At 34.9% G+C, this 25333-nt stretch overlaps 1 protein-coding gene across 1 annotated transcript; it reads left to right on the top strand.

The window, feature by feature from the left end:
• The first annotated feature begins 6096 nt into the window (after positions 1 to 6096).
• Positions 6097 to 24746, top strand: rab11bb (RAB11B, member RAS oncogene family, b). The gene is made up of 5 exons (XM_079819698.1): positions 6097 to 6297; positions 11873 to 12068; positions 16607 to 16800; positions 21962 to 22042; positions 23847 to 24746. The coding sequence occupies exons 1-5, from the start codon at positions 6258 to 6260 to the stop codon at positions 23990 to 23992; spliced, it is 657 nt and encodes a 218-aa protein (XP_079675824.1). The 5' UTR covers positions 6097 to 6257; the 3' UTR covers positions 23993 to 24746.
• Positions 24747 to 25333: the final 587 nt, after the last annotated feature.

The raw sequence follows: 25333 nt of genomic DNA on the forward strand, positions 1-25333 counted from the left end.
GTAGCCTGATGGCAAAGACTGAAAGACTCAGGAGGAGTTTCTTCCCCCAGGCCATCAGACTCCTGAACTCAGTCACGTGACTCACTTCACCCCCGCACACACATAAACATACAGTCTTTCAACATTAACATCCACATACTGCAATTGCACTGCACTTTACGTTCCTATTGTTACTGCGTAACAACCTGTAATAAACCTTGCACATTATACTTCTTTATATATACATATTATATATTTTATGTTAACCACTTATTTTTAAGTCTACAGTTTATCTCACTTATCATATCCACATATTTTTTATATTTTTTTTTATCTTATTTCCTATTTTTATCTTTTACTTGATTTATTTATAATTCTACTTATGTTAATACTTTTTATTCTAATTTTATTCTATTTCTATTTAATTTCTTGTAACTGTTATTTGCACTGTCCATGGAGCGGACCTGTTTACATTTCACTGCCAGTTGTATATTGTGTATATAACTGTGTATGTGACAAATAAAACTCTTGAATCTTGAATCTTGAACTTCAAAATGTTCGAAGTGGGCGTGGCCACTTTTACTAAAACGACTATAACTCTTGAACGGAATTAGATAATTTCACCGAACTCAGTCTGTGGTTGTGTGAAAAAGGATGCGGCGACTGACCACTTGGTGGCGCTATAAAATGAAAAAAGGTTTAAAACTGCTACAGCTACGCAACAGTCAGTCCGATTGACTTGAAAACTGGCTAATGAACTCAAATGAACTTTAAAGTATTGAATGAAGTATTGTGTACCACGTGATTTTTCACACATGCCCATGTCATTCATATCATATATTAGATCTCCTTGTTCTGAACAATTTTGCCTCAAGAACCACTGCTGTCAATCAAATTGTTCTGTAAATATTTGAGATTATTTTAAAAAACCTACTTTTGCAAACTAGTCTTATAGGTTTTTCACTCAACCTCAGTAAAACCACTGCAATATAATTCTCTAGACTCTCTAGGCCAATAATTATCCAAAAAATGTATAATTATCCAAAAAATGGGCGTGGCCAAATATAAGCGAAGCCTATAAATCCTAAACAAAAACTCAAAACTTCACAAAAGTAGATGAGCACATGCGAAATATAATTCTAAACAAGCAGGCCAATGTTTATGGAGATCGGACCATAGGTGGCGCTATAACTGTTAAAAAGCTTTAAAAACCATATAGTAAATTGGCTGTAAATTATGTTTTCCATCTCTGATCTAGAAGCATTTTGCTAAGCCGCTTAAAAATATGGACTTTCTAGCTGCCAATTTCTTTGGATTAGTTCATGCATTGCAGCTTTTTAGCTCTAGGAAAACCAAATCTCTGTCCAAACACCCAAATCTCTAACCGTGTTAATGTATTATATATTTGTCCCCTTCACACTGGTGTCTACGGCTGGAAAGCTTATTCAGCAGTTACACCTCACTTCCTGTCTGCCACAGGAAACAGTGAGGTCATGGAAGGTTAGCGCACATATTTCCTCCTGGCCTCTGATTCCTCCAACGCTTGAGATTCCTGATTAATTCATTAAATAATTCCTGTGTGCATCTTATATGCATGTATGATAATAAAGAGTTGTCTGCTAATCGTGCAATTTCCACCGCATTATGTTTAGTAGCATTCTGGGATGGAAATGACATAAAATAGACTCATTTCTATATTAAGGCTGATTTTGTAACATTTTATATATACCAAATACACACAATTAAATAATATTTTACACACTTATTGCATAATCTGACAAAAACGTTCAGCTCAAATAATGTTTACCTCGATTTTCTTCACAGCTCATGTCACTTATATGTCCTTGCATGTCCCATTATCAACTTTACAGAAAAAAAAACTTGATTAAATTGTTGTTGGAAACGAGAGACGGTCATAATCTTTTTTCTTTTCTTTTTGTATGAAATTGTATTGTGTATGTTTGACTCATTATTTTAGTTATCGTTTAAAACGTGCAATAATATTTTCATGATGGATTTTCATATTTTAATACTGCAAGTCTGCAGAAATAAGGGTAAAACAATAATATCTATAGATAAAAGCATGCAAGTAGCAAAATAAATGTTGCATGCAATAGAACCAAAACAAAAAAAGTTTAAATTTGTTAGTTTGAATAAAAATCAACCCCAGTAAACTTGATATCTAAACTTTTTATTAATATTTTGAATGTTTTTATTTTTATAATATCTGTTTTCATTTTAATTTAGTGAAAATTTTATTAATTTAGTTGTGTTTTGTCCATTATCTTATTTTTTAATATGTCTATATTGTTTTTATTGTTTTAGTTATTCAAGTTAAAGTTAAATTCTGAAATAAAATCAGTTTAATTTGATTCTATTTTAGTTCAAGTTTATTTTATTTTAAGTAATGATTTTTGTTTTCACGCCATCTCATAGGCCTAATTACCATAATTATTATAGCATTATGGCAAGCCGTTGTAGCTTAAAATGTTCTCAGCGTTACTCGTCGTAATTGCATTTTTACTAGTAAGAATTAAATTAGAGAGTTCTCTAATTCAGTAACAGAGCTCTGCAATTATTCATTTCTTTAATGTTTTTTTACTAGTAAAAATTAAATTCTAGAGCTCTGTAATTAAAAATGAATAGAAGTCAATGGAGATAGCAAACAAGTATTAGTGACTAATAAGAATTGAATTGTAGAGCTTAATTGCAATTGTTACTAGTAAAAATGTAATTTTAAATCTCTCTATTATATAGAATTGGGATTCGTTCTATGAATAATTCAATTCTCAAGCTCTGTAATTAAAATGAATGGAAGTTAATGGAGACATATGACTAGTAAAAATGTATTTGTAGAGCTCTCTAATGGGAAATGTTAGAAGTAAGAATTGAATTAGAGAGCTCTCCAGTCATAATTGTTATTTCCAGACTTTTTTATTAGCACTTTATCAGGACAACATATATTATATATACACTTAAATGATCAGCATTAGCTTAAATTGTCCCCATCGCTAACCGTCATAATTGCAATTTTACAAGTAAGAATTCAATTAGAGAGCTCTACAAATACATTTTTACTAGTCATATTTCTCCATTGACTAATTACAGAGCTCTACAATTGAATTTTTACTAACAATTAAAATTAGATAGCTCTATAATTCAATTGTTACTAGTAAAAATGCAATTACGACGAATTGCGCTGGGAACAATTTAAGGTAAAATGGCTTGCCATAAAGAAAATCTAATTGAATTGTTACAAGAAAGAATTGAATTTTAGTGCTTTCTAATTGAATTATTACTAGTAAAAATGCAATTACGACGAATTGCACTGGGAACAATTTAAGCTAAAATGGCTTGCCATAAAAAATATTTGTAGAGCTCTCTAATTGGAATTGTTACAAGTAAGAATTGAATTTTAGAGCTTTCTAATTGAATTGTTACCAGTAAAAATGCAATTACGACGAATTGCACTGGGAACAATTTAAGCTAAAATGGCTTGCCATAAAAAATATTTGTAGAGCTCTCTAATTGGAATTGTTACAAGTAAGAATTTAATTTTAGAGCTTTCTAATTGAATTGTTACTAGTAAAAATGCAATTAAGACGAATTGCACTGGGAACAATTTAAGCTAAAATGGCTTGCAATAAAAAAATCGAATTGAATTGTTACAAGTAAGAATTGAATTTTAGAGCTTTCTAATTGAATGGTTACTAGTAAAAATGCAATTACGACGAATTGCGCTGGGAACAATTTAAGCTTAAATGGCTTGCCATAATAAAATTGCATTGAATTGTTACAAGAATTGAATTTTAGAGCCAGAGATGGGACCAAGTCACACATGTGCAAGTCTCAAGTAAGTCTCAAGTCTGAACCTTCAAGTCTCAAGCAAGTCCCAAGTATTTTTTTCTTGGGCATGTCAAGTCAAGTCAAGTCACAGGCTATGTCAAGTCAAGTCAAGTCAAGTCCTGTAGTAGGTCAAGTCAAGTCCAAGTCAAGTCAGCTTATTATTGTAATTTTACCTGCAGAATCTGATCTTAATAAAGTGAAAAGACAAGATATAAGTAACTGTCAGTAAATTACAATAATTTGGATTTGCATTGTAAATACTCATGTTCAGTAAAATACATCATGGAATCAAACTAAATTGTAACTTCATAAAAATATTTATTTTTCACTTCTGCCAACAGTGTTTTAAATTTAAATGTAAAATGTTTTAAATGTTCAACATTAAGTCCATAAAACAAATAACAGCAAGGGTCTCCAACCTTTTTTCATTTGAGAGCTACTTTTTAAAAATGAAAGTCACAGAGAGCTACTCATGTTATATAATACTTAAAACTCTTAAATAATGCATCATAATTCTCATATTAACAACTATCCGAACTGTTTTACACCTGAAAGAGTGTAGTAGTAGTTCCAGTAGTCGGTACCAATACCATAAAAATTTGACGGTACTCTGTACCAATTTTGGTACCACAGCAAATTATTTTATTTTACTATTTTTTAAAAATCAATGTTTATTATTTATGATGATAATCATAAGTAAATAATACATAAACATGTAAAGGCTGTATGCTGTTTAAAAGTAAACATTGTTTATTATGAAAGATCAAGTGAAAAATAAGCAACCATTAATAATTATATAATTAGTATTATTTATTTCATAATTATTATTATTAGTAGAGATGTATTATTATTACATAGAGACGTAGCTAAATTTACTGTAGGCTACAATCTGTAGGCAATTTCTTCACGTTAAACCAAACTTTTATTTTGACGGGTTGCCGTGAATTGAATACCTTTGAGTGTCTGTGTTCATGATATGACAGTGGGTGCACGTCTCAATCAGCTCCCTAGTTCAGTCCCATTGACTTGTGTCCTGATCAGTGTCCTGACTACTGAACCAGGAGCTGAATGAGACGCACCCAGTTTTCTCAAATGAAACGGTAAATTCTCATGAAGTGACGGTTTATGCGTTCGTATCGGCAGAGACTACAAGAGCGAGTGCGCGCGCGCGGCGCCCGTCATCCACACAGACGCAGAACATGCAGGAGCATTTTGCAGTTTAATATTTACAGACACTAGTATATATTCGGCTTCAGTCTGGAGCCCTGCGCTTAAATAAACACGGAAGCGACTGAACGCAGCTGCTACGGTGAGCTATTTTTAGAACAGACCCGCGGTCAACTCATGTGGTCCTTGCGGGCGACCTGGTGCCAGCGGGCACCATGTTGGTGACCCCTGGGCTAGTGGCTACTTTAGCTATTATTACATTAGCTAACTACCAACTAACCAGATAACATTAACAAATTGACAAGAACTTACTGGGCAGAATGGCTCTTCAAATGACGGACGAAATTGGAGGTTGTCGTCTGGCTGTCTGTGATTTTTATGTTGCATGTCTTGCAACGCTGTTCGTCTTTTGCCATCTTGCGAATAATTGTTGAAGCCGAAAGTGATGACCCTCGGTACCCCTCCGGCTGACATGTTGATGTGATATCTGATCTAAGTGGGCGTGGTGTGCGTACGAGAGGGCATGACTGATGATAGTGATGACTGATGCGCTCCAGCTGGGGCAACTTTATTTTAAAAAATAATTTATATATTTTATATTCAAACTGAAAACATGATGTGATTAACACTCAAGTCATTCAAGTCATCGTGTCTCAAGTTAAGTCCCGAGTCTTTAACTTCCAAGTCCGAGTCAAGTCTCAAGTATTTCATTTTTTGTCAAGTCAAGTCACAAGTCATAAAAATAGTGACTCGAGTCGACTCGAGTCCAAGTCACCAAGTCACAAGTCCCCATGTCTGTTAAGAGCTTTCTAATTGAATTGTTACTAGTAAATATGCAATCACGACGAATTGCACTGGGAACAATTTAAGCTAAAATGGCTTGCCATAAAAAATATCGAATTGAATTGTTACAAGTAAGAATTGAATTTTAGAGCTTTCTGATTGAATTGTTACTAGTAAAAATGCAATTACGACGAGTAACGCTGGGCACATTTTAGGCGAAGACGGCTTGCCATACAGCCGTTCATGTATAACGCAGTGTTTATAGCGCCCTCTGCTGCGCGCCGCGGTCATGATCAGCGCGACTCCTCCCCTAATGCAGACCGAGCAGATCGCTCTTCCTGCGGTGTGACAGCAGCAGCTCTGGCGCATTGTGTGTCTTTAGGACTCATTTGATTATTTCTCTTTGCATTGAGTTATCAATACAACACCATCTGATTTACCTCCTTCTGGGCGGACTACAGGACGGAGCGGGCTTCTCTACAATGGCCAACAGAGATGATGAATACGATTTCTTGTTCAAAGGTAAATTCTGCATTCCCTCATACAGACAGAGGAGTAATCATTCATAATCCATGCATTGTTTCAGACCTATAGATTTCAGAGTCTGTTGTATCAGTGAAGCTCTTATGCGATCATCCACAACTGACTGTCTTTGACATAGAAACGCCCGCAGAGGCATCAATACACATCCATCGATCAGTAAAACATCTGTTTGTGATGGCCTGGATGCTTCCACACCAGCTCTGGATATCAGGGCCTAAATGATGGCAAATTGAACTTGATGCATTAAAGATATGAGGATTTAAGACAAACGTGATTTCATATTAATAGTAAATATGTTTTGTTCCGGATCGTGTGTTGCATGATAATAATCAGGCCACATTGCGATATTCCCTCATCCAGCTGATGTGTGTGTTACATCGTAACCCTGAGTGTATAATGTCACCGCCCGATCAAAGTCTGACGCGGCAAAACTGTTACATTCCATTTCGATTCTCACACGATCAGCATAACGCGAGGAACAAAGTTCGACTCCACTTCCTAGCAAGACAACATGAGGAGAGCAGCAGCCAGCCCTCATGACTTCTCTCTCACACACACACACACACACACACACACACACACACACACACACACACACACACACACACACACACACACACACACACACACACACACACACACACACACACACCCTGAGCTGAAGGAAATCAATGCAAACGCGTTCACAGCTCACCTGTGCCATCGTTCACTCGCCTTGCTTTACTGGGGAACACGACAGATGTTCTGAGAAGCATCAGACATGGGTCTTCAGAATAAGAAAGCTTTTGAAAAGAAATGACTGGAGAGAGAGAGAGAGAGATCTGAAAAAGAAATTAACTTTTTGTTACTTGGCAGCAGTGTTGGGGAAAGTTACTTTGAAAAGTAATGCATTACAATATTGCGTTACTCCCTTAAAAAGTAACGTATTGAGTTACTTAGTTACTTTTTAAGAAAAGTAATGCGTTATGTTACTTTTGCGTAACTTTTTCTCACCTGGGCTGGGCTTTTTTTTTGTTTTTGTTTATAACAAAAAAGTTATATTTTTGTAAAGACCTCTTCATACCAGAATTGAAATAATAAGCCCCAGGCTGAGGTAAAAATGCAAATTCACGCATGACCAGTAGAGGGCGCAGCTCTGGATAATGGTAGAATAGGATGCAGGAGAAAAAAGTTTTACCAATAAAAACAAAAAATGTAGTAATTATCATCATCAAAGGTCAGCAGCAAGACATTGGTAAATAAAAAATAAAGGTAGATTAAATGCATAAAAATAGTTGTTTTATTTAACATTTAATTATTGGAGGTTTGCATACTACTCTGATTTTGCATTTGACTGATTTAATTCATTTTGGAGGAGAACTGAATCTTTATTGTGCAAGTGAGATAAATAAATGTATGAAAAACTACAATAACCCTCATGTTCACACACACGCCTCTGCACTTATTCTTCTCAACATGGGGGCAGGAGAGCTGTCAGTCAAACTAATGTGAAAAAGTAACTTGCGTTATTTTTTTTGAAAAAGTAACTCAGATATTTTGTTGTAAATTTGAAAAGTAATGAGTTACTTTACTAGTTACTTGGAAAGAGTAGTATTATTACACAGCTCAAGTTACTTGTAATGCGTTCCCCCAACACTGCTTGGCAGTGATAGGGTGAATTCAGGGTGATTGGGACACTTTTTGCCATTTTGATGACTGGAAAAAGTGTCTTAAACCAGGGGTTTTCAAACTTTATGATGCCAAGGACCCCCGAATATGACGAACCTTTATGAGGGATCCCCTTCCTAAAATGCGTCTATTTTTATGTACGAAAAAAACATTTAAACTGTTAGATAAATAGTAAGTGTATTATAAATTCATTATACATTATAAATACAACAAATTGTTTCCCAACTTAAATTGCCAATAAATGTTGGATGTATAAACCTGAAGAAGAACCTTTTCTATTAAAAATGATAAAAGTGCATCTATCCATCATATAACTGCTCCACACGGCTCCGAGGGGTAATGGTGCGTTCACACCGGACGCGATTCGCGCGAGTGATTTACATGTTAAGTCAATGCAGAGACGCGGAATGGCATTCTGTGGCGCGATACGCGCGAATGAGGCCGCGCGATTGAGGCAGCGCGAATGACGCGATTTGAGCGTTTTGAACGCACAAATCGCTCGAGTTGAAAAATCTGAACTTTGGCGGATATTCGCGCCGCGTTAACCAATCAGGAGCTTGCTCTAGTAGTGACAACAATGAGGAGAAAATCTGTATATTAATATCTGGTTCAGACAATATAATTATCACTGTGATAACATTAAGTGAAGTTTTAGTAACTAATTTCGGGAGGAGCACGTCCAGATAATTAAACCTATCTAAACAATGGAGCACGCCAGATAATGTAACCTAATCAAACCCAAGTGGAGCACCCTCAGATAATTAAACCTAATTAAACACATCTGGAGCATATCAAGCCAATCGATTCAATCAACGATAAGAGGTGTGTGTATATATACAGCATATTTACCTTCTTTCGTTGACCGTTTTTATTTTTAGCATCCCTCCACCACCCCATCTCCTCACTTTGATTTAATAAACTCATTAGACGTCAACACAATCCATAATAAAATACAGTCTAGTTCTAGACTATCTTCATCATGGGGGGGATACTCTGGGTTCGGGCCAAATTCCGAGCCCGGACAGCACGCCAAATACGCATAATCTTTACTCCATTTAATTTGATGTACGTGTGAACTCGTGAAATTACATGAAACACAACCCAGTCTCTTTTTGTTAAATGCAAGTTTATGTTTGATCAATAATACAAACGTATAAGTAAAAGGTATAATAAGCTACACATGAAATAAAGCAAACAATTCAGTCAAACATTCAAAGTCAGTGCTAGTCGGCTACAACGCTAACGTAAAGTTAAATAGCCTAAAAATAAAAAAGTTATGAAACTTCACTTTGCCCTCAGCCTAAACGATTTGCCAGGGAACAAATTATAGATCCATGAGACCAAAGATCGGCCGTTACAAGACGAATTATAGCTGGAGACGCCACAGAGACATCAGAGCAGCGGCAGAAGGACTGGCCGAGGAAAGGCTGCTCTCGTCGCGGTTAATGAGCGCCGCTGATCCACTGGAGCTCACAACTCCGAAAACGCCAGATCACATGTTCAAATAGGCGCTCTCTTTATAAATAAACCACAGATTTGAGCTTTAAACAACTACATTATCGACTGAAAAAGTCTTAAAACTACGTTTTGTCACACATTAACAGTAGATTTTAACAAAAAAAGACGTGTAAACACAGCCCATGTCAGCCATTTCTCAACGAGACGAGCCGCTGGCAGAAGCCCCGCCCATGAGGCGAAATCACGTCTGTTGTGCAGTGAATGTCACACGCGATTCGCGCGAATGAAGCGAGTAAACTCAAAATGTTCAAATTATTTGCGCGAATCGCATCTGGTGTGAAAGCCACATTAGGGTTAGGCCTTCTGAAGCAAAGTGATGCGTTTATCTAAGAAAAATATACATATTTAAAACTTTATAGACCAAAATAACTAGCTTGCGGCGGATTCCTCGCAGAAGCGCAGAGGATAGAGCAAAACAAACAACCAGACATGAATTAGAGTCTAAAACGAGAATTTTTAAAGAGAAATGGCGGAAGATTTCGATATAAGAGGGGCGAAGAGTTTGTTGCTCAGCACTATCCGCGAGAGACGTCAAAGCTTAAAAATGATTTGTATAAGCAACTTTCACAATTATAATGCAAGCGTATATACGGTGTTAAGAAAACTGCCTTACAACCCCAGTGAGCGAGATAAAGCGGACTATAGTGAGAAAAACAAACTACAGATACAAAGCAAACATATACAATTCTGGAATGTATATGGCAAGAAAAGAGAGAAACATTTAGAAATGAAACTGTTAGAATATTAGGTCAACTTTATACATTTTTGCTTCGTCTTTTTATTTTCTGGGGACCCCTTAGAACCTTCTGGAGGACCCCTGGGGGTCCCCGGACCCCAGTTTGAAAACCCCTGTCTTAAACCACCCGAATTCACCCCTAATTTTAGGGCTGGGTGTTATGATATATATTGTTATCACTATATTAATGTCTATTGTTAGAGATTTTGCCATATCGTGAATATGGGACCCAGGAATAGACTTTTGTTCTTTTTTCCTTACATGTTGCACCAAGAACACATTAATATGCAAATTAGATGCAGCAGATAGAGCACTGTATTGAATGGGAAAATCCAAGTATGGTAATTTTACCCACATATTTCATAAAGTAAAATGGTATATCAATGCAACATAGTTCAGAATCATCTTTAAACAAAGTTTGTTTAAAAAAAACCTTGAAACCTAAAAATTGATTGGTGAATTAAAAATAAATCCCATTGTTTTTGCCTATACATGCAATTTCATGTCATTTTATTTTTTAAACAACTGAGTCCTGGTGTCAACTACAGAGGACATATCATAACATATGAATAAAATATCATTTTTCAAAAATGTTTTTTTTTCTCTCCATTTTATTTTCTTATGCTCTAAACAATGTAATGACATGAAGAAATACTAAATTCAAAAAACTTTTTTTTCTGGGTCCCAGGAGGTTAAAGTACTGTTATATTGACACGTCAGAGTGATAAAATGCATGAATGAGAATATAAAAAGTGGAACGTGCATGATGTTAAAGGGGTCCTATAACGCCCCTGTAAGTCTGATGTCCCCAGAGTGTGTATGTGAAGTTTTAGCCCAAATTACCCCCCAGATCATCTCTTATAGCACATTAAAATTGTCGCTTTTAGAGGGTGAGCAAAAACAAGCTGTTTTTGTGTGTGTCCCTTTAAATGCAAATGAGCGGCTGCTCCCGCCCCCCTTTCAGGAAGAGGGCGGAGCTTCAAGAGCTTGTGTTAGCAGCTCCGATTACCTCACACAGACACACACTGAAACTATTCAGCCTTTTATGTTCAAACCGGAGTCGGACAATGATGGAGAGACTCAAGAAGAAGAGACAACATGTAGAATGAGACAGAACGTTTCTGAAGGGAGAGTTGATGAATTTTTGAGTTAAGTAAAGAATAATTGACGACGGGCCGTTGAATTATTAGAAAAATAATGCACACCCGAGGTGGTGATGCGGTCACGATGCGAAGCGGATTCATATATATATATATATATATATGAATTTATCATCATTACTCCAGTCTTCAGTGTCACATGATCCTTCAGAAAGCATTCTCATATGAGGATGTGATGCTCAAGAAACATTTATGATTATTATCAATGATGAAAAAAGCTTCATATTTCTGTGGAAACTGATACATTTTATTTTTCAGGATTCTTTGATGAATAGAAAGTTCTAAAGAACAGCATTTATTTGAAATATAATCAACATTATAAATTGTAACATTAAAAATGCCTTTACTGTCACTTTAGGTCAATTTAACGCTTCCTTGCTGAATAGAATGATTCATATTTTTGTTACGTTGTGATGTTTTATGGCGCCGTGGCTGTAGAGAGATCTCAGACGGTCTGTTTGTCTGCTCTCAGTTGTTCTCATCGGAGATTCGGGTGTCGGGAAGAGTAACCTGCTGTCGCGCTTCACACGGAACGAGTTCAACCTGGAGAGCAAGAGCACGATAGGTGTGGAGTTCGCCACGAGGAGCATTCAGGTGGACGGGAAGACGATAAAAGCGCAGATCTGGGATACGGCAGGACAGGAGCGGTACAGGGCCATCACCTCTGCGTGAGTACAGTCAAATACCTCCATATAGACCAGTGGGTCCCAAACGTTTTATTGCTGGGACCCCCTTTGATAGAGAAATATTTTCAATACCTGCACCCAGATAAAAGATAAATCAATGTAATTAATAGAGTAGCCTACTACAGCTTCTCAACTTCAATGGGCTTCTCTTTGTATTTGTGATATGAAGTCTCTGTTAGAAGCGGCATGCATTTTGAGGCATGCAAACACACTGTGGTCTCTCTTCATTACACACAAATACGTCACGTCCTCCAGCTGTAGAGCCCATGATCTCCACCAGAGGGCACTCCTCTCGACTCTTGTGCTGCCTCTTGAACTACATTTCCCACAACACATTGCTTGGACTCGTTATAGTCTGATTACTTCCACCTGTGTGTGATTAACCCGTTTATGTTTGCGCGTTTATAAGCCCTGTGTTTTCACTCACTCTTTGCGAAGTCTTGTGGGTTTCCCTGTTTGCCTGTGTTTTTCTTAGTGATGGGAGAATCAATTGAACCAATTGTTTCACGTAATGATTCACTGTTTCGAAGCATTGAGTGTTCCTTTAAGTGAACGTAAACAGTTGAGAAATAAAACTCATGTGTATCAGTATATCGGATCCATGCATTCGCTCTTAAAGTGACAGCAGCCTAATATTCCTGCTGTTGACTCTATAACACTAATTAAACAACAAAACCCAGCGATTTTGACGTCTAACAGCCTTCCAAACACAGCCCGGACGTCTAGGCTAAAACAAGGCCAAATTTAAGCTGTCAGTGAAAATCTTATAGACGTCTAACCATATCCCAAGAATAGACCATTCATCTAGAACATGAACATGTCAGAAATGAAGCCAAACACCTTGTAATCACTGTTGACTTTGCTTACATGATGGAATATCATACATCTTGCAAGTTATGTTGGCAAAAACGGCATGTAACCAAATTCAAGGTTATTGTGGCTAGAAGTGGGTTACTCATAGCCGGACTATAGAGTTAACCTAGACCAGGGGTGTCCAAAGTCCGGCCCGCATTTGTATTTATATTAAATATTTTTATAGACTAAATACCATAAAGCCATTCTAGATATAGAAATAATATTTTTCACTTTTGACCTTGTAGTGAAGGTGCCATGTGTGCACTGCAAAAAATACTCTTGTTTCTAATCTAAATATCTAATAATTCTTAAATAAAGATGCATTTAGTAGATAAGTAAAATGACATAAGATATTTTTTCTTGTTTTCTGGAAAATAAAATCAAAATGAAGTGAGTTTTTGCTTAAAACAAGCTAAATGATCTGCCAATGGGGTAAGAAAAAATCTTGTTTCTGTTTGAAATCTTGTTTAAGGAGAGTACTCGTTAATTTAATCATTAATAGAGTACTTGTTCATTTCAATAAGAATAGAGTTCTAACTCAGTAATAACAATATTTCAATTTCACCCTTTAAAACCGAGGTTGTTGAAAGTTTTACAGATATTGTTGTATTAAATATATATATATATATATATATAGAAAAGGACCCGGCCCCCAGGTGTGTCCACAACATCGATTCTGGCCCTCTTTTAACCCTTAAATGCATACCTCGGGTCTTTAGCGACCCGGGACGTCATTCACTACCCTCCTCCTCATTCATTTTTTAAAGTTAGACATCAACCTTCTTAGTATTCCTCAATCAATCCATTTTAAACAATATAACAAGAAAAAAATTATAAAATTATAATTAAGTGCCTGTTTTTCCACTAGTTTTTTGTCAAAATTGTATAGGGTCGCTAACGACCCGAAGTGTGTACGATTGTACGTATATTTTTCTCTGCACAATAATAAATGAATCTATAATGACAAAATAAGTGCGATTCACCTTTATTCCACAAGGTGGCAATGTCTGATACGCAATGATGAAGTGAAGTTTCACTCATAGTAACGAAACAATAATAATTATAATCTGCAGAACTTGAAATGGCTCAGATGTACTGCAGAGCAAGTACTGAACACAATCAAATATTACTGTCACTGATGGTGGATCTGGTGAAGAAGCTGTCAGTGATCAAAATATTTATTATAAAGACGTTAAAAATGAGTTTTGAGAATATGCGTGAGATGGCGAATATGAGGCAGATGCTGAATGTACCGTGGACAGTGATGATGATGATGATGATCATCTGCTCAAACTGAACCCTTCCAAGCTCCAAAATGTAATGAAATATGTTTTGTTTTGTCCTTCTGTAATTGTTGCTCTAATATCAAGAGTTTTATATATTATCTCGACAGGTATAGATCTATTCATTTTAGATATAGATCCGGGTCGCTAAAGACCCGAATATGTACGAATGTTTGGCGAAACGGTCATGCATTTAAGGGTTAAAAAAGTTTGGACACGCCTGACTGAGACGGTGAAATGACGGCTATTGCTTCCTGGGAAGACAGAAAATTCACTCGCTGTTCTTGACTCAATGACTTTTGTAACTATATTTGTAATGTATATTTTATTAATAAAGTGCAGTGCTATTTTACATTTGATTACAGTTTCTGTACCTGAATACTTATATTGTATTTATTTGTGTGATTGTTAGTTTGTAGTTTTTTTTTTAATTACTGAGTTGCTTGACATGTATATTAGGTAGTAGGGCTGCACGATTAATCGAAATCGAACCGCAATCGTGATTTGGCTTATGTGCGATTATGAAAGCACAAATGCTGCGATTTTAATGAAATAAATAAATGCCCAGCGTGTCAGTGAAGAGCTGATCTGTGATCAGTAAACGCTGCTCCGTCTGAAAGCACTGCGAGTTTGAGTCGCTTATAACGTGCGTTTAAAAAAGCAACATGTGTCAAACATCTTCACAAACTAGTAATGCGAAGCGTTCATAAACATGTTGTCCAACAAAATACGTTTAATAACAGGTTTTAACTCACTTCATATCGTCAGTCGAGCTGATGTGTCTTCTTATCACAGAACGTCAATCAGCACTGAACACTTTATTATTATGAAAATACCCAAGAAGGCTTGAAGAACTCAAATACACCATATCTTGTCGCAGACGTATTATCTTCATGTTTATTATTAATCAGTCAAAGCGTTTCTATCTTCGTTTTATTCAGCCTACAGCTCTAGCTTCACTTTAGGGATTTCCCTTAGGGAAGGGATTTCCGGAAAACAAATGAACGATTACTTCTTCTGAGGCAAATGTGGAGTTTCTGCTCGAGGGCGCCCTCTGGCTTCCAGTATGAATTATACATTTATTTAGAAGTATTTCTTATTATTATTATTTTCTACCCAAAAGTTTGACAATCCATATGTTTTTCTTCAATGTACAGGAGATTTTATCCCCACAGTGGATGCATAAGAGGCTCATATTTCATATTAAAGACATAGACTTTAAGAAATTGATATCACAGATAAAAAGCACAGATTTTTATAATATATTTTTTTACAATAAATCCTTAGACCTTTCTAATCATTTTTAGTCATAGGCTGTCTGCATATTAACCCATAATTTTTTTTTTGTAAAATAGGTTTTCTAGTAAAATATAATTATAATTATTATTATTATACTGTTTTATTTATTCTTAAATGCCATTTTAAAATTATAATAATATAATAATTTGATTGTAATAGTAATATTTCTTATTTTTACTAAGCAATAATAATAATCCTAATAATTATTTTAGGCTGTCTGCATATTAACCCATAATTTTTTTTGTACAATAGGTTTTCTAGTAAAATATAATTATAATTATTATTATTATACTGTTTTATTTATTCTTAAATGCCATTTTAAAATTATAATAATATAATAATTTTATTGTAATAGTAATATTTCTTATTTTTACTAAGCCATAATAATAATCCTAATAATTATTATTAACCATATTAATATATAAACACAATGTTATATACACACTTTTCATTTGTAAAAATACAAAAATAATAATAATCGCATTTTAAATCGCAATTTTAACCAGAAAAATCGCAATTAGATATTTCCCCCAAATCGTTTAGCCCTATTAGTTAGTAAGGCTAGTTTTTAATGGTATTTTTAAACCATAAGCCTGTTGATTTTTCTACTATTGCATGTTTTGCAATAAAAATGTGAATGATATCAAAGTTTTATTTTTTATCGGAATTAGGAATCGATAAGCAGAATTGAAATCATTAAAATTAATTTGTAAAAATACAAAAATAATAATAATCGCATTTTAAATCGCAATCGCAATTTTAACCAGAATAATCGCAATAACATATTTTCCCCAAATCGTGAAGCCCTATTAGTTAGTTAGGCTAGTTTTTAATGGTATTTTTTAAACGATAAGCCTGTTGATTTTTCTGCTATTACATGTTATGCAATAAGACTTATAAAAAATTTGAATGATATCAAAGTTTTATTTTTTATCAGAATTAGGAATCGATAAGCAGAGTTGAAATTCAAACATTCTGACTTTATTTCAAGTTTTAGTGTAAATGTTCACTGTTGGCTGGATAAATAAAAACTCAAACTGAGCAAACGTAATAGTGATGCTTGCCCTCCGGTTCTTCTCTCAGGTATTACCGTGGAGCGGTGGGCGCGCTGCTGGTGTACGACATCGCCAAGCATCTGACCTATGAGAACGTGGAGCGCTGGCTGAAAGAGCTCAGAGATCACGCCGACAACAACATCGTCATCATGCTGGTGGGGAATAAGAGCGACCTGCGGCACCTGAGGGCGGTGCCCACCGATGAGGCGCGAGCTTTCGCAGGTAAACCCCAGAGACCAGCCCTGAGAGGAGCAACACTGATGCCTGTTTATCTGATCCTGCCCTCATGACAAATCACACAGCAATTTACACTCTGACAATGATTCAATGCATTTATGCTAACACTTTATTTTAACCCTTTGACTGTCACCCCCATTTTTGAGAATACACATGAAAATGCACTATCCAAACTTAAAGGGCTGTAATTCAAGAATGCTTTGGAATATAGACCAAAGTTTGGTCTCGTTTTAAAGACGACATTCTGCAGATTATTGCTGAAGTGAAAGCAATTCAAAATATGAAAGTATGAAATAGTTATGGAAGTTTAAATTTACTGTAAATGAAAAATACTGTACTAAATATTTTTTATTTCATATAAAATATATATTTTACAAAAAAGAATTTACTCTAAAATTACTATAAAATCAAAGCCATATGTCTAACCAATTTGTGTTCCAAATTTGAAGTTGATATCACAAAAATTGAAGTCCCCATGAGATTTTGTTTAGGGTGCTGTACCAAAAATAGCCACCGGGTGTCATTCAAATTCCATTTATTGTTGTTTTGATGCATTTTCCTGTAAATTTCTGTCCAAATATTACTTCCATCACAAAACAGTCACCAAATATGGACCCTTGAGACTCAGACCTTTCCGACAATATGCGTTTTGTCAAGATTGGAAAAGATTTTGAATATAAAGTAGTTAAAATAATTGTTGTAATATGAAACATGACAGCGCCCACTAGGGGAGGAGCCCACTAGAATAATTTAGAGTAACGTTTCCATGGCAACACAATGTCCGATTTCAAAACGGTTTTCACAGGATGAATTTTGAGTTTGTAAGCTTTCAAATGATACCTAATTTGTGATAATTACTTAAATATATGATATGAAAAAAGGCGATCAAAAAAAGAGCACCAGGCGTCCCACCTGTGGGACGGTGACAGCTTGGTTACAGTGTAATTATATTTTAAGTACTGAGTAATATTAACTACATTAGGGTTAGGACTGTTTTAGGGTTATTTGCATTACTAATTTACTGGCATTACTATGGTAAGTAGGGGAAAGTGGGGTGAGTTGTGCCAGTTTTTACTCAAAGTGACTTTAAAGTGAGGCCATGACAGTAATGTCTTCAACTTCAGAATGTACATATATTGCAGGACGTGGTGCATCCCTGAGAACAATAACTTTGGATCTGAAATAAATTGTTTCAGAAATATAGCTTTTGGGGGAAAAAAATTGGTCTCGTGGCACAGCTTGCTACTGGTGAGGGGTAAGTTGTGCCTTTGGGGAGAATACGTTGGGGTAAATTGTGCCAGTGATTTCTGAAGTAAAACAGAACATTTTAATCTTATGAACTGGAATGCTATATGACAGCAAGACAAATTCAATACTAAATTACTAATTTAAGGTTTATTTAGATATTGTCACCCTATTACACTGTTGGAATGAGTGATATTTTGTAGTTTTTGGGAAAACACAAAAAACTTAAATACACAATATTACAACCCCAAATCAGAAAAAGTTGGGACAGTATGGAAAACGCAAATAATAAAAAAAAGAAGTGATTTCTAAATTTACTTTGACTTGTATTTCATTGCAGACAATATGAACAAAAAAATATTTCATGTTTTGTTTGGTCAACTTCATGTCATTTGTAAATATGCATCCTTTCCTGTCATTCAGACCGGCAACACATTTAAAAAAAAGTTGGGATAGTAAAGCATTTACCACTTTGTAATGTTGCCATTCCTTTTCACAACACTTAAAAGAGGTTTAGGGACTGAAGACACCAAGTGATGAAGTGTTTCAGGTGTAATTTTGTCCCATTCTTCCTGCAAACAAGTCTTAAGGTGGGCAACAGTACGGGGTCTTCGTTGTCGCACATTCTCTATTGGAGACAGGTCGGGACTGCAGGCAGGCCAGTCAAGTACCCGAACCCTCTTCCTCCGCAGCCAGGACTTTGTAATGTGTGCAGAATGTGGTTTTGCATTGTCTTGTTGAAATATGCATGGACGTCCCTGGAAAAGATATCTTCTTGAAGGCAGCATATTATGCTCCAAAATCTCTATGTACTTTTCAGCATTAATGGTGCCTTCACAGAAGTGCAAGTTACCTTTGCCAAGGGCACTGACACAACCCCATACCATGACAGACCCTGGCTTTTGGACTTGTTGCTAGTAACAGTCTGGATGATCCTTTTCTACTTTGGTCCGGAGCACACGGCGTCCATTCCTCCCAAAAAATACCTGAAATACTGCTTCATCTGACCACAGTACACGTTTCCACTGTGTGATGGTCCATCCCAGATGCCTCCGAGGCCAGAGAAGTCGACGGCGCTTCTGGACACTGTTAACATAGGGCTTCCTTTTGTACAGTACTGTTTGAACTGGCATTTGTGGCTGTAACTACGTATTGTGGTACTTGACAAAGGTTTGCCAAAGTAGTCCTGAGCCCATGTGGTGATATCGCTTCTAGATGAATGACGATTCTTGATGCAGTGCCGCCTGAGGGATCGGAGATCACGGTTGTTCAGCTTAGGCTTGCGCCCTTGTCCTTTACGCACTGAAATTCCTCCAGATTCCTTGAATCTTTTAATTATGTTATGCACTGTTGAATGTGAAATATCCAAATCTCTTCCCATCTTTCTTTGAGGAACATTGTTTTTAAACATTTCAATAATTTTCTCACGTATTTGTTGGCAAACTGGCGATCCTCGGCCCATCTTTGCTCCTAAAGGATTAGACCTTTCCTGGATGCTGCTTTTGTACCAAATCATAATTACAATCACCTGTTGACATCACCTGTTTCAAATCACATCATTATTGAACCATTTTACCTCATTACTAGCCCTAAATTGCTCCTGTCCCAACTTTTTTTGAAATGTGTTGCAGGTCTGAATGACAGGAAAGGATGCATATTTACAAATGACATGAAGTTGACCAGACAAAACATGAGATATTTTGTGTTCATATTGTCTGCAATGAAATACAAGTCAAAGTAAATTTAGAAATCACTTCTTTTTTTTTTTTTCATTTTCCATACTGTCCCAACTTTTTCTGATTTGGGGTTGTATGATAATTGTGAATCATTTCAGGCAAAAAGGCTTTGGCAATAAATGCCTGTTGGCATACATAGAAAGCTGCCTGTCAAATATGTAACATATAAGAATAAAGTGAGGCTCATTTCTAAACATCCTATTGTGACTTAGGCCTCTTAAAAACGGAATAAAATGTCTCTTTATTAACAAAACTGAAATCAGTGTTAGCTAAATTAAACAAATGGTAGGTGAGGCAAACACTGATGAGGCATGCCCATCTCCTCACTTCTCCAGATTATCCCCTGTGGGTTTGTAGATCTAGGTGGTTTGGATCTGGAATATATGCTGCAGGGGAATATAAACTTCTGCTCTCTTCTGGCTGTACCACCAAGTTTTTGGGGTATGGGTAGTTTCTTGAGCACATCATCCCTATTTTTTCTTTCAATGTAAAGATGGGCTTTCCATCCACAGACTTCTTTCAACTTTTGGCACAACTTAACCCAGGCCCTTTGGCACAAATCCCCCCAGACCCACAAGTTTGAAAAACTAGCATGATCCAGCAGTTAAGAGCTAACATTATGTTCACTGTATAGACTCATTGTGTAGCCTGCTAAAGCACTAAAACATGTGTGAATTGTTTTCAAACTTGTCTATAATTGTTCAGACGCTACAATCAAAAAATCTTGATCAGAGAAATTTTACTTTGAAAGGAAAAAAAAGTTTTTTGTGCTAAAATATGCTAACCTCTCATGCCATGTGTCTCTCTTCTTTAGAGGATGAGTAAAATGGATGGCTTTTCAAAATTATGTGGTCACATGACCAATTTTTTTCAATGTTTACATGCAACTAACTCTCAACCAAACCCCCATCCTAACCCCATAGTAAATATGTAGCTACTTAATTTGAATTATATAGTACTGTATTACGTATTAAGCAATATTATATTTAAGTACTGACTTACTATAAGGTTGCATGTAATTATGCATCATTTACTGGTATTACTATAGTAAGAACATGTAACATATGTAACAATGACACTGTAAAATAAAGTGTTACCTACAGTTACTATAGTAATAACTATAAGTTAAGCATAATTACATGCAACTAACCCTCAACCAACCCTAACCTTATTGTAAGTGCATGTAGTTAAATAATATTACTCAGTACTTAAAATATAATTACACTGTAACAAAGACACCTTAAAGTAATTTAATATTTACTTACTACTAATTGAATGGTTAAATGGATTTACAGCCATTTACTGAATTATGCCATTTGATTAGATGCATAATTTCCTAAATAAAAATAGTTTTTTAGGTATTAAGGATAAGAAATGAATATGAACTATATTTGGTATTATCATAGTAATCAGAAGCAATTATTAAATTAAGCACAAACAGAATGAAACAAAATGCAAATGAGAAAATTAGAAAATATTCATCAAGGACGCATTCAATTTATGAAGTGACAGTAAAGTGTCACAGTTCACCAGTGAGAGGGCCCCTGATTACCATCAAAGACTACATTACCCATAATCCTTTGCCCGGACTCGTCATCACTCATTGTTTACACCTGTGTCTCATTTATCTCATTACCTCTGCCTATATCTAGCCTGCTCATCCTGTCATTCAAACAATGAGTGATGATGAGTCTGAGCAAAGGATTATGGGTAATGTAGTCTTTGATGGAATGACAGTCCAGGGTGTAGTGCCCTCTAATCAGGGGCCCTCTCACTGGTGAACTGTGACATAAAGACTTTTAAAATGTTAAAAATAAATGCTTTATATTCACCAAACAATCCTGATGCCACAAAAATATGAACTGTTTTCAACATTGATAATAATCATAAATGATCAGATTTGTGAAGGGTCATGTGACACTGAAGACTGGAGTAATGATGATAAATTCAGCTTTGATCACAGGAATAAATGACACTTTACTATATACCGGTATTCACATAGAGAACAGATATTTTTACTGTATTTTTGACTTGGTGAGGAAAAGAGACTTAAAAAAGAAATGGTACCAATCGCACTAAATGCATTAGATTTGCACTGATTCTGCTTGTGTTTCATGAATTATATTTTAAGATCAGGTGATATTAATCCGTCCGTTTGCTTCCAGAGAAAAATAACCTGTCGTTCATTGAGACCTCCGCTCTGGACTCAACTAACGTGGAGGAGGCGTTCAAGAACATACTAACAGGTACACGCACACGTATGAACACGCATGATTCCCATGACGGCTGCAGTGCAGCTCCATCGGGTGAGCTGTGACCGCCTGCTAGGAATTATGGGGATTTTACAGAGATGTTTTAGATGTGCTATAATGATGCGACTCCATAACGACTCGACTAAATGATGCAATGCCTCCTCAGCTCTAAGATTTGCCCTTGATTCTGTGTGATACAATGTTTTGATATGATTCATAATTATTTAAAAATTAAAAAAGTTATAATAATAAATTTTACTTTTTTAATGCACTTTTCTCAAACACAAAGCATATAAATAACAATAAAATAGCAAACACTGACAAAAACCCCACTATATTTTATTTATATTACACGTTTACAGTCTCAAAAACATGTAATAAACTACTAATAACTAAACTAATTAAAAACCTTTAAAAAAATGTTTTGTTCATTGAAATAAAGTTGAAAATAAAATATAAATATTAGAAGCACTAAAATTACTAATTGTCCAAAAGTTTAAGTTTTAAAACAACTAATAAATGGAAATTATATATTTTTAAATGAAAATAAAAGCTAATAAAAAATATAAATTAAAACAATAAAAGTATATAAATAATACTAAAACTCATATATAAATATACAATTTTTAAAAAATAATACAACAAACAAGAGAAAAAAAACATTTTAAAAGCTGCTTAAAAATGTGAATAAAAACTATAATATTATAAAATTAATAATAAAACTCATTGAGTAGCATTTAAAAAATAAACAAGATAAAAAACATAAAATGAAAACATAAAAAGCTTTTAGTTTTAAAATATAATAATAATAATAATAATAATAATAATAAATAATTTAACCCATATAGTAATATTTAAGAAAAAACTAATAAAAATGGAAGGGATAAAAAAACAAACATTACAATTAAAATAAAAAACAAAAATAAAAGCTAATTAAAAAATATTAATAAAAACTATTACTGCTTAAAATGTGAATACAAAATATATTATAAAATTATAGTATTTAAAAAAAAAAAAACTAATAAAAATAGAACACATTAAAATGAAAACATAAAAATAAAAGCTAATTCAAATATGAATAAAAATATAATAGTTAATAGTAAATAATACTATAACTCTTATTGTGTTTTAAGAAATCTAATAAAAATTAAAAACATTAAAATTAAAAATAAAAACTGTAACTGTATATAAATAATACTAAAACCCATATAGTAATATTTAAAAATAACAAGATAAAAAAATCATTAAAATAAAGAATGAAACATAAAAATTAAAGCTAATTAGAATATTAATAAAAAACTATAATCGTTTTAAAATAATAATTTTGGTAACTAATACAAATGGAAGGGATAAAAAAGCATTAAAATTCAAATGAAAACTGAATATAAAAATAAAAGCTAAATTCTAAATATTAATCAAAACTGTCATATTAAATAAATATTAAATAATAAATAATACTAAAACCCATATTGTAATATTAAAAATAATAATAATGATCAAATGTAAAACATTAAAATGAATACTGAAAACATAAAAATAAAAGCATAGAAATATAAATATAAACTATAATAGTATAAAAATAATACTAAGACCCATATAGTAATATAAAAATATCAGCTAATTATGGTGTCTATGGTTTTATAAATGGAGATATGTGCACATCGGTCACTAAAAAACACAGATGATCAGGAAAAACACCTGCACAGTGTGTGCAAATCCTTCTGAAATCAATGGGTTTATAATAATCAGAACCATTAACAGCTCTTTCTCTCTCTCTCCGTTTCTCCTGCATCTGTAGAAATTTATCGCATCGTATCACAGAAGCAAATCGCCGACCGATCGGCCCACGACGAGTCGCCGGGAAACAACGTGGTGGACATCAGCGTCCCGCCCACCACAGACGGGCAGAAGGCCAACAAACTCCAGTGCTGCCAAAACCTGTAACCACGGCAACCAGCCCCACCTGTCACTCATCTGCCACTCCCGCCACACGGCGGGACGCTAACGTTAGCCATTTTATCTGTGTAATATATATATGTATATTTTTCTTTTTGATAGCTTGTCCACTCACACACACACACACACACGAGTAAACTTTTACAGTATCTGACTGCGCTGTCCTTTATTGGCTTTATAAGTGAAAATCAGCTTTACCTAAAAATCATGTGCAGGTCATATTTCACTCCAAAACATATTTTTCATCAAGCAGCGGAATTCATTTTTCTGCAGTATTTCCCTCAAATTATCATTAATGCAAAAAACGATGTATGCGTACACAGATCAGGCATAACATTATGACTAGGGTGACCACCTGTCCCGCTTTGCGCTGTACCGCACAGCATTTTCACCCCTTGTCCCGCATGTCGCATATTGAGAAAATGTCCCGCATTTTCACCAGTCTGTTGATTTTTAATGTTCATATTGCGAAAACATGCATGCGTTCTTTTGCCTTTTTAAGAAAGCATTTTATTTATTATTTTTGCGGCATCGTTTTTCACCTACATTTAACAGCGCTTCATCAGAAGTAACATCCCGCCTTACACAAATACAAAAGACATTTTTTAAAGCATATCCAATGGTTGAAAAGAAAGGAGTAAACACGGTCACTGGTAGGTTGTGACGGCTGTCAATCAAAATGTGGAGCGGTGATTCGTTCCATGTGTTCCCTGTCAGAAAACGAATGGATAGTTCTGTATATAAATGAATATATTATATATATATATATATATAAAAATAAATAAATAAATGCAGTTCTGTATACAAATTTTTATATATATATATATATATATATATATATATATATATATATATATATATATATATATATTAATATATAAGATTAACTAATTTAATGTTGTTTTATTTGTTTCATTATTTATTTAGTTGGATTTTAGTTGCACTTGGTCAGAACTGTTTCAAAAGTAGTTATCTGCATGATGCCTGCTGCCTTTGGGCTCAGTGATGTTGAATTTAAGATTATACAACAGTTTCAGGTTATGTTTTAGTGTTGGTAACATGTCCCACATTGTCCCACACAAACTTCGTAATCGTCCCACATTTGGTTTGTTTGATGGTGGTCACCCTAATTATGACCAGGTGAAGTGAATAACACTGATGATCTCTGTTAGTGGGTGGAATATATTAGGCAGCAAGTGAACATTTCGTCCTCAGAGTTGATGTGTTAGAAGCAGGAAAAATGGGCAAGCGTAAAGATTTGAGCGAGTTCGACAAGGGCCAAATAATAAAATCAGCAGATAATGCGCTGCCACAAAGCACAAATGCTTC

This window comes from Gobio gobio, assembly GCF_949357685.1.
Source record: "Gobio gobio genome assembly, chromosome: 6".
Taxonomy (NCBI): Eukaryota; Metazoa; Chordata; class Actinopteri; order Cypriniformes; family Gobionidae; genus Gobio; species Gobio gobio.

Excerpts from the sequence above, each read along its gene's own strand:
- rab11bb (XM_079819698.1), top strand. The coding sequence starts at position 6,258 with ATGGCCAACAGAGATGATGAATACGATTTCTTGTTCAAAG. Across the intron at positions 12,069-16,606 it reads TACAGGGCCATCACCTCTGC|GTATTACCGTGGAGCGGTGG; the intron begins GTGAGTACAGTC and ends TTCTTCTCTCAG. Across the intron at positions 22,043-23,846 it reads GTTCAAGAACATACTAACAG|AAATTTATCGCATCGTATCA; the intron begins GTACACGCACAC and ends CTGCATCTGTAG.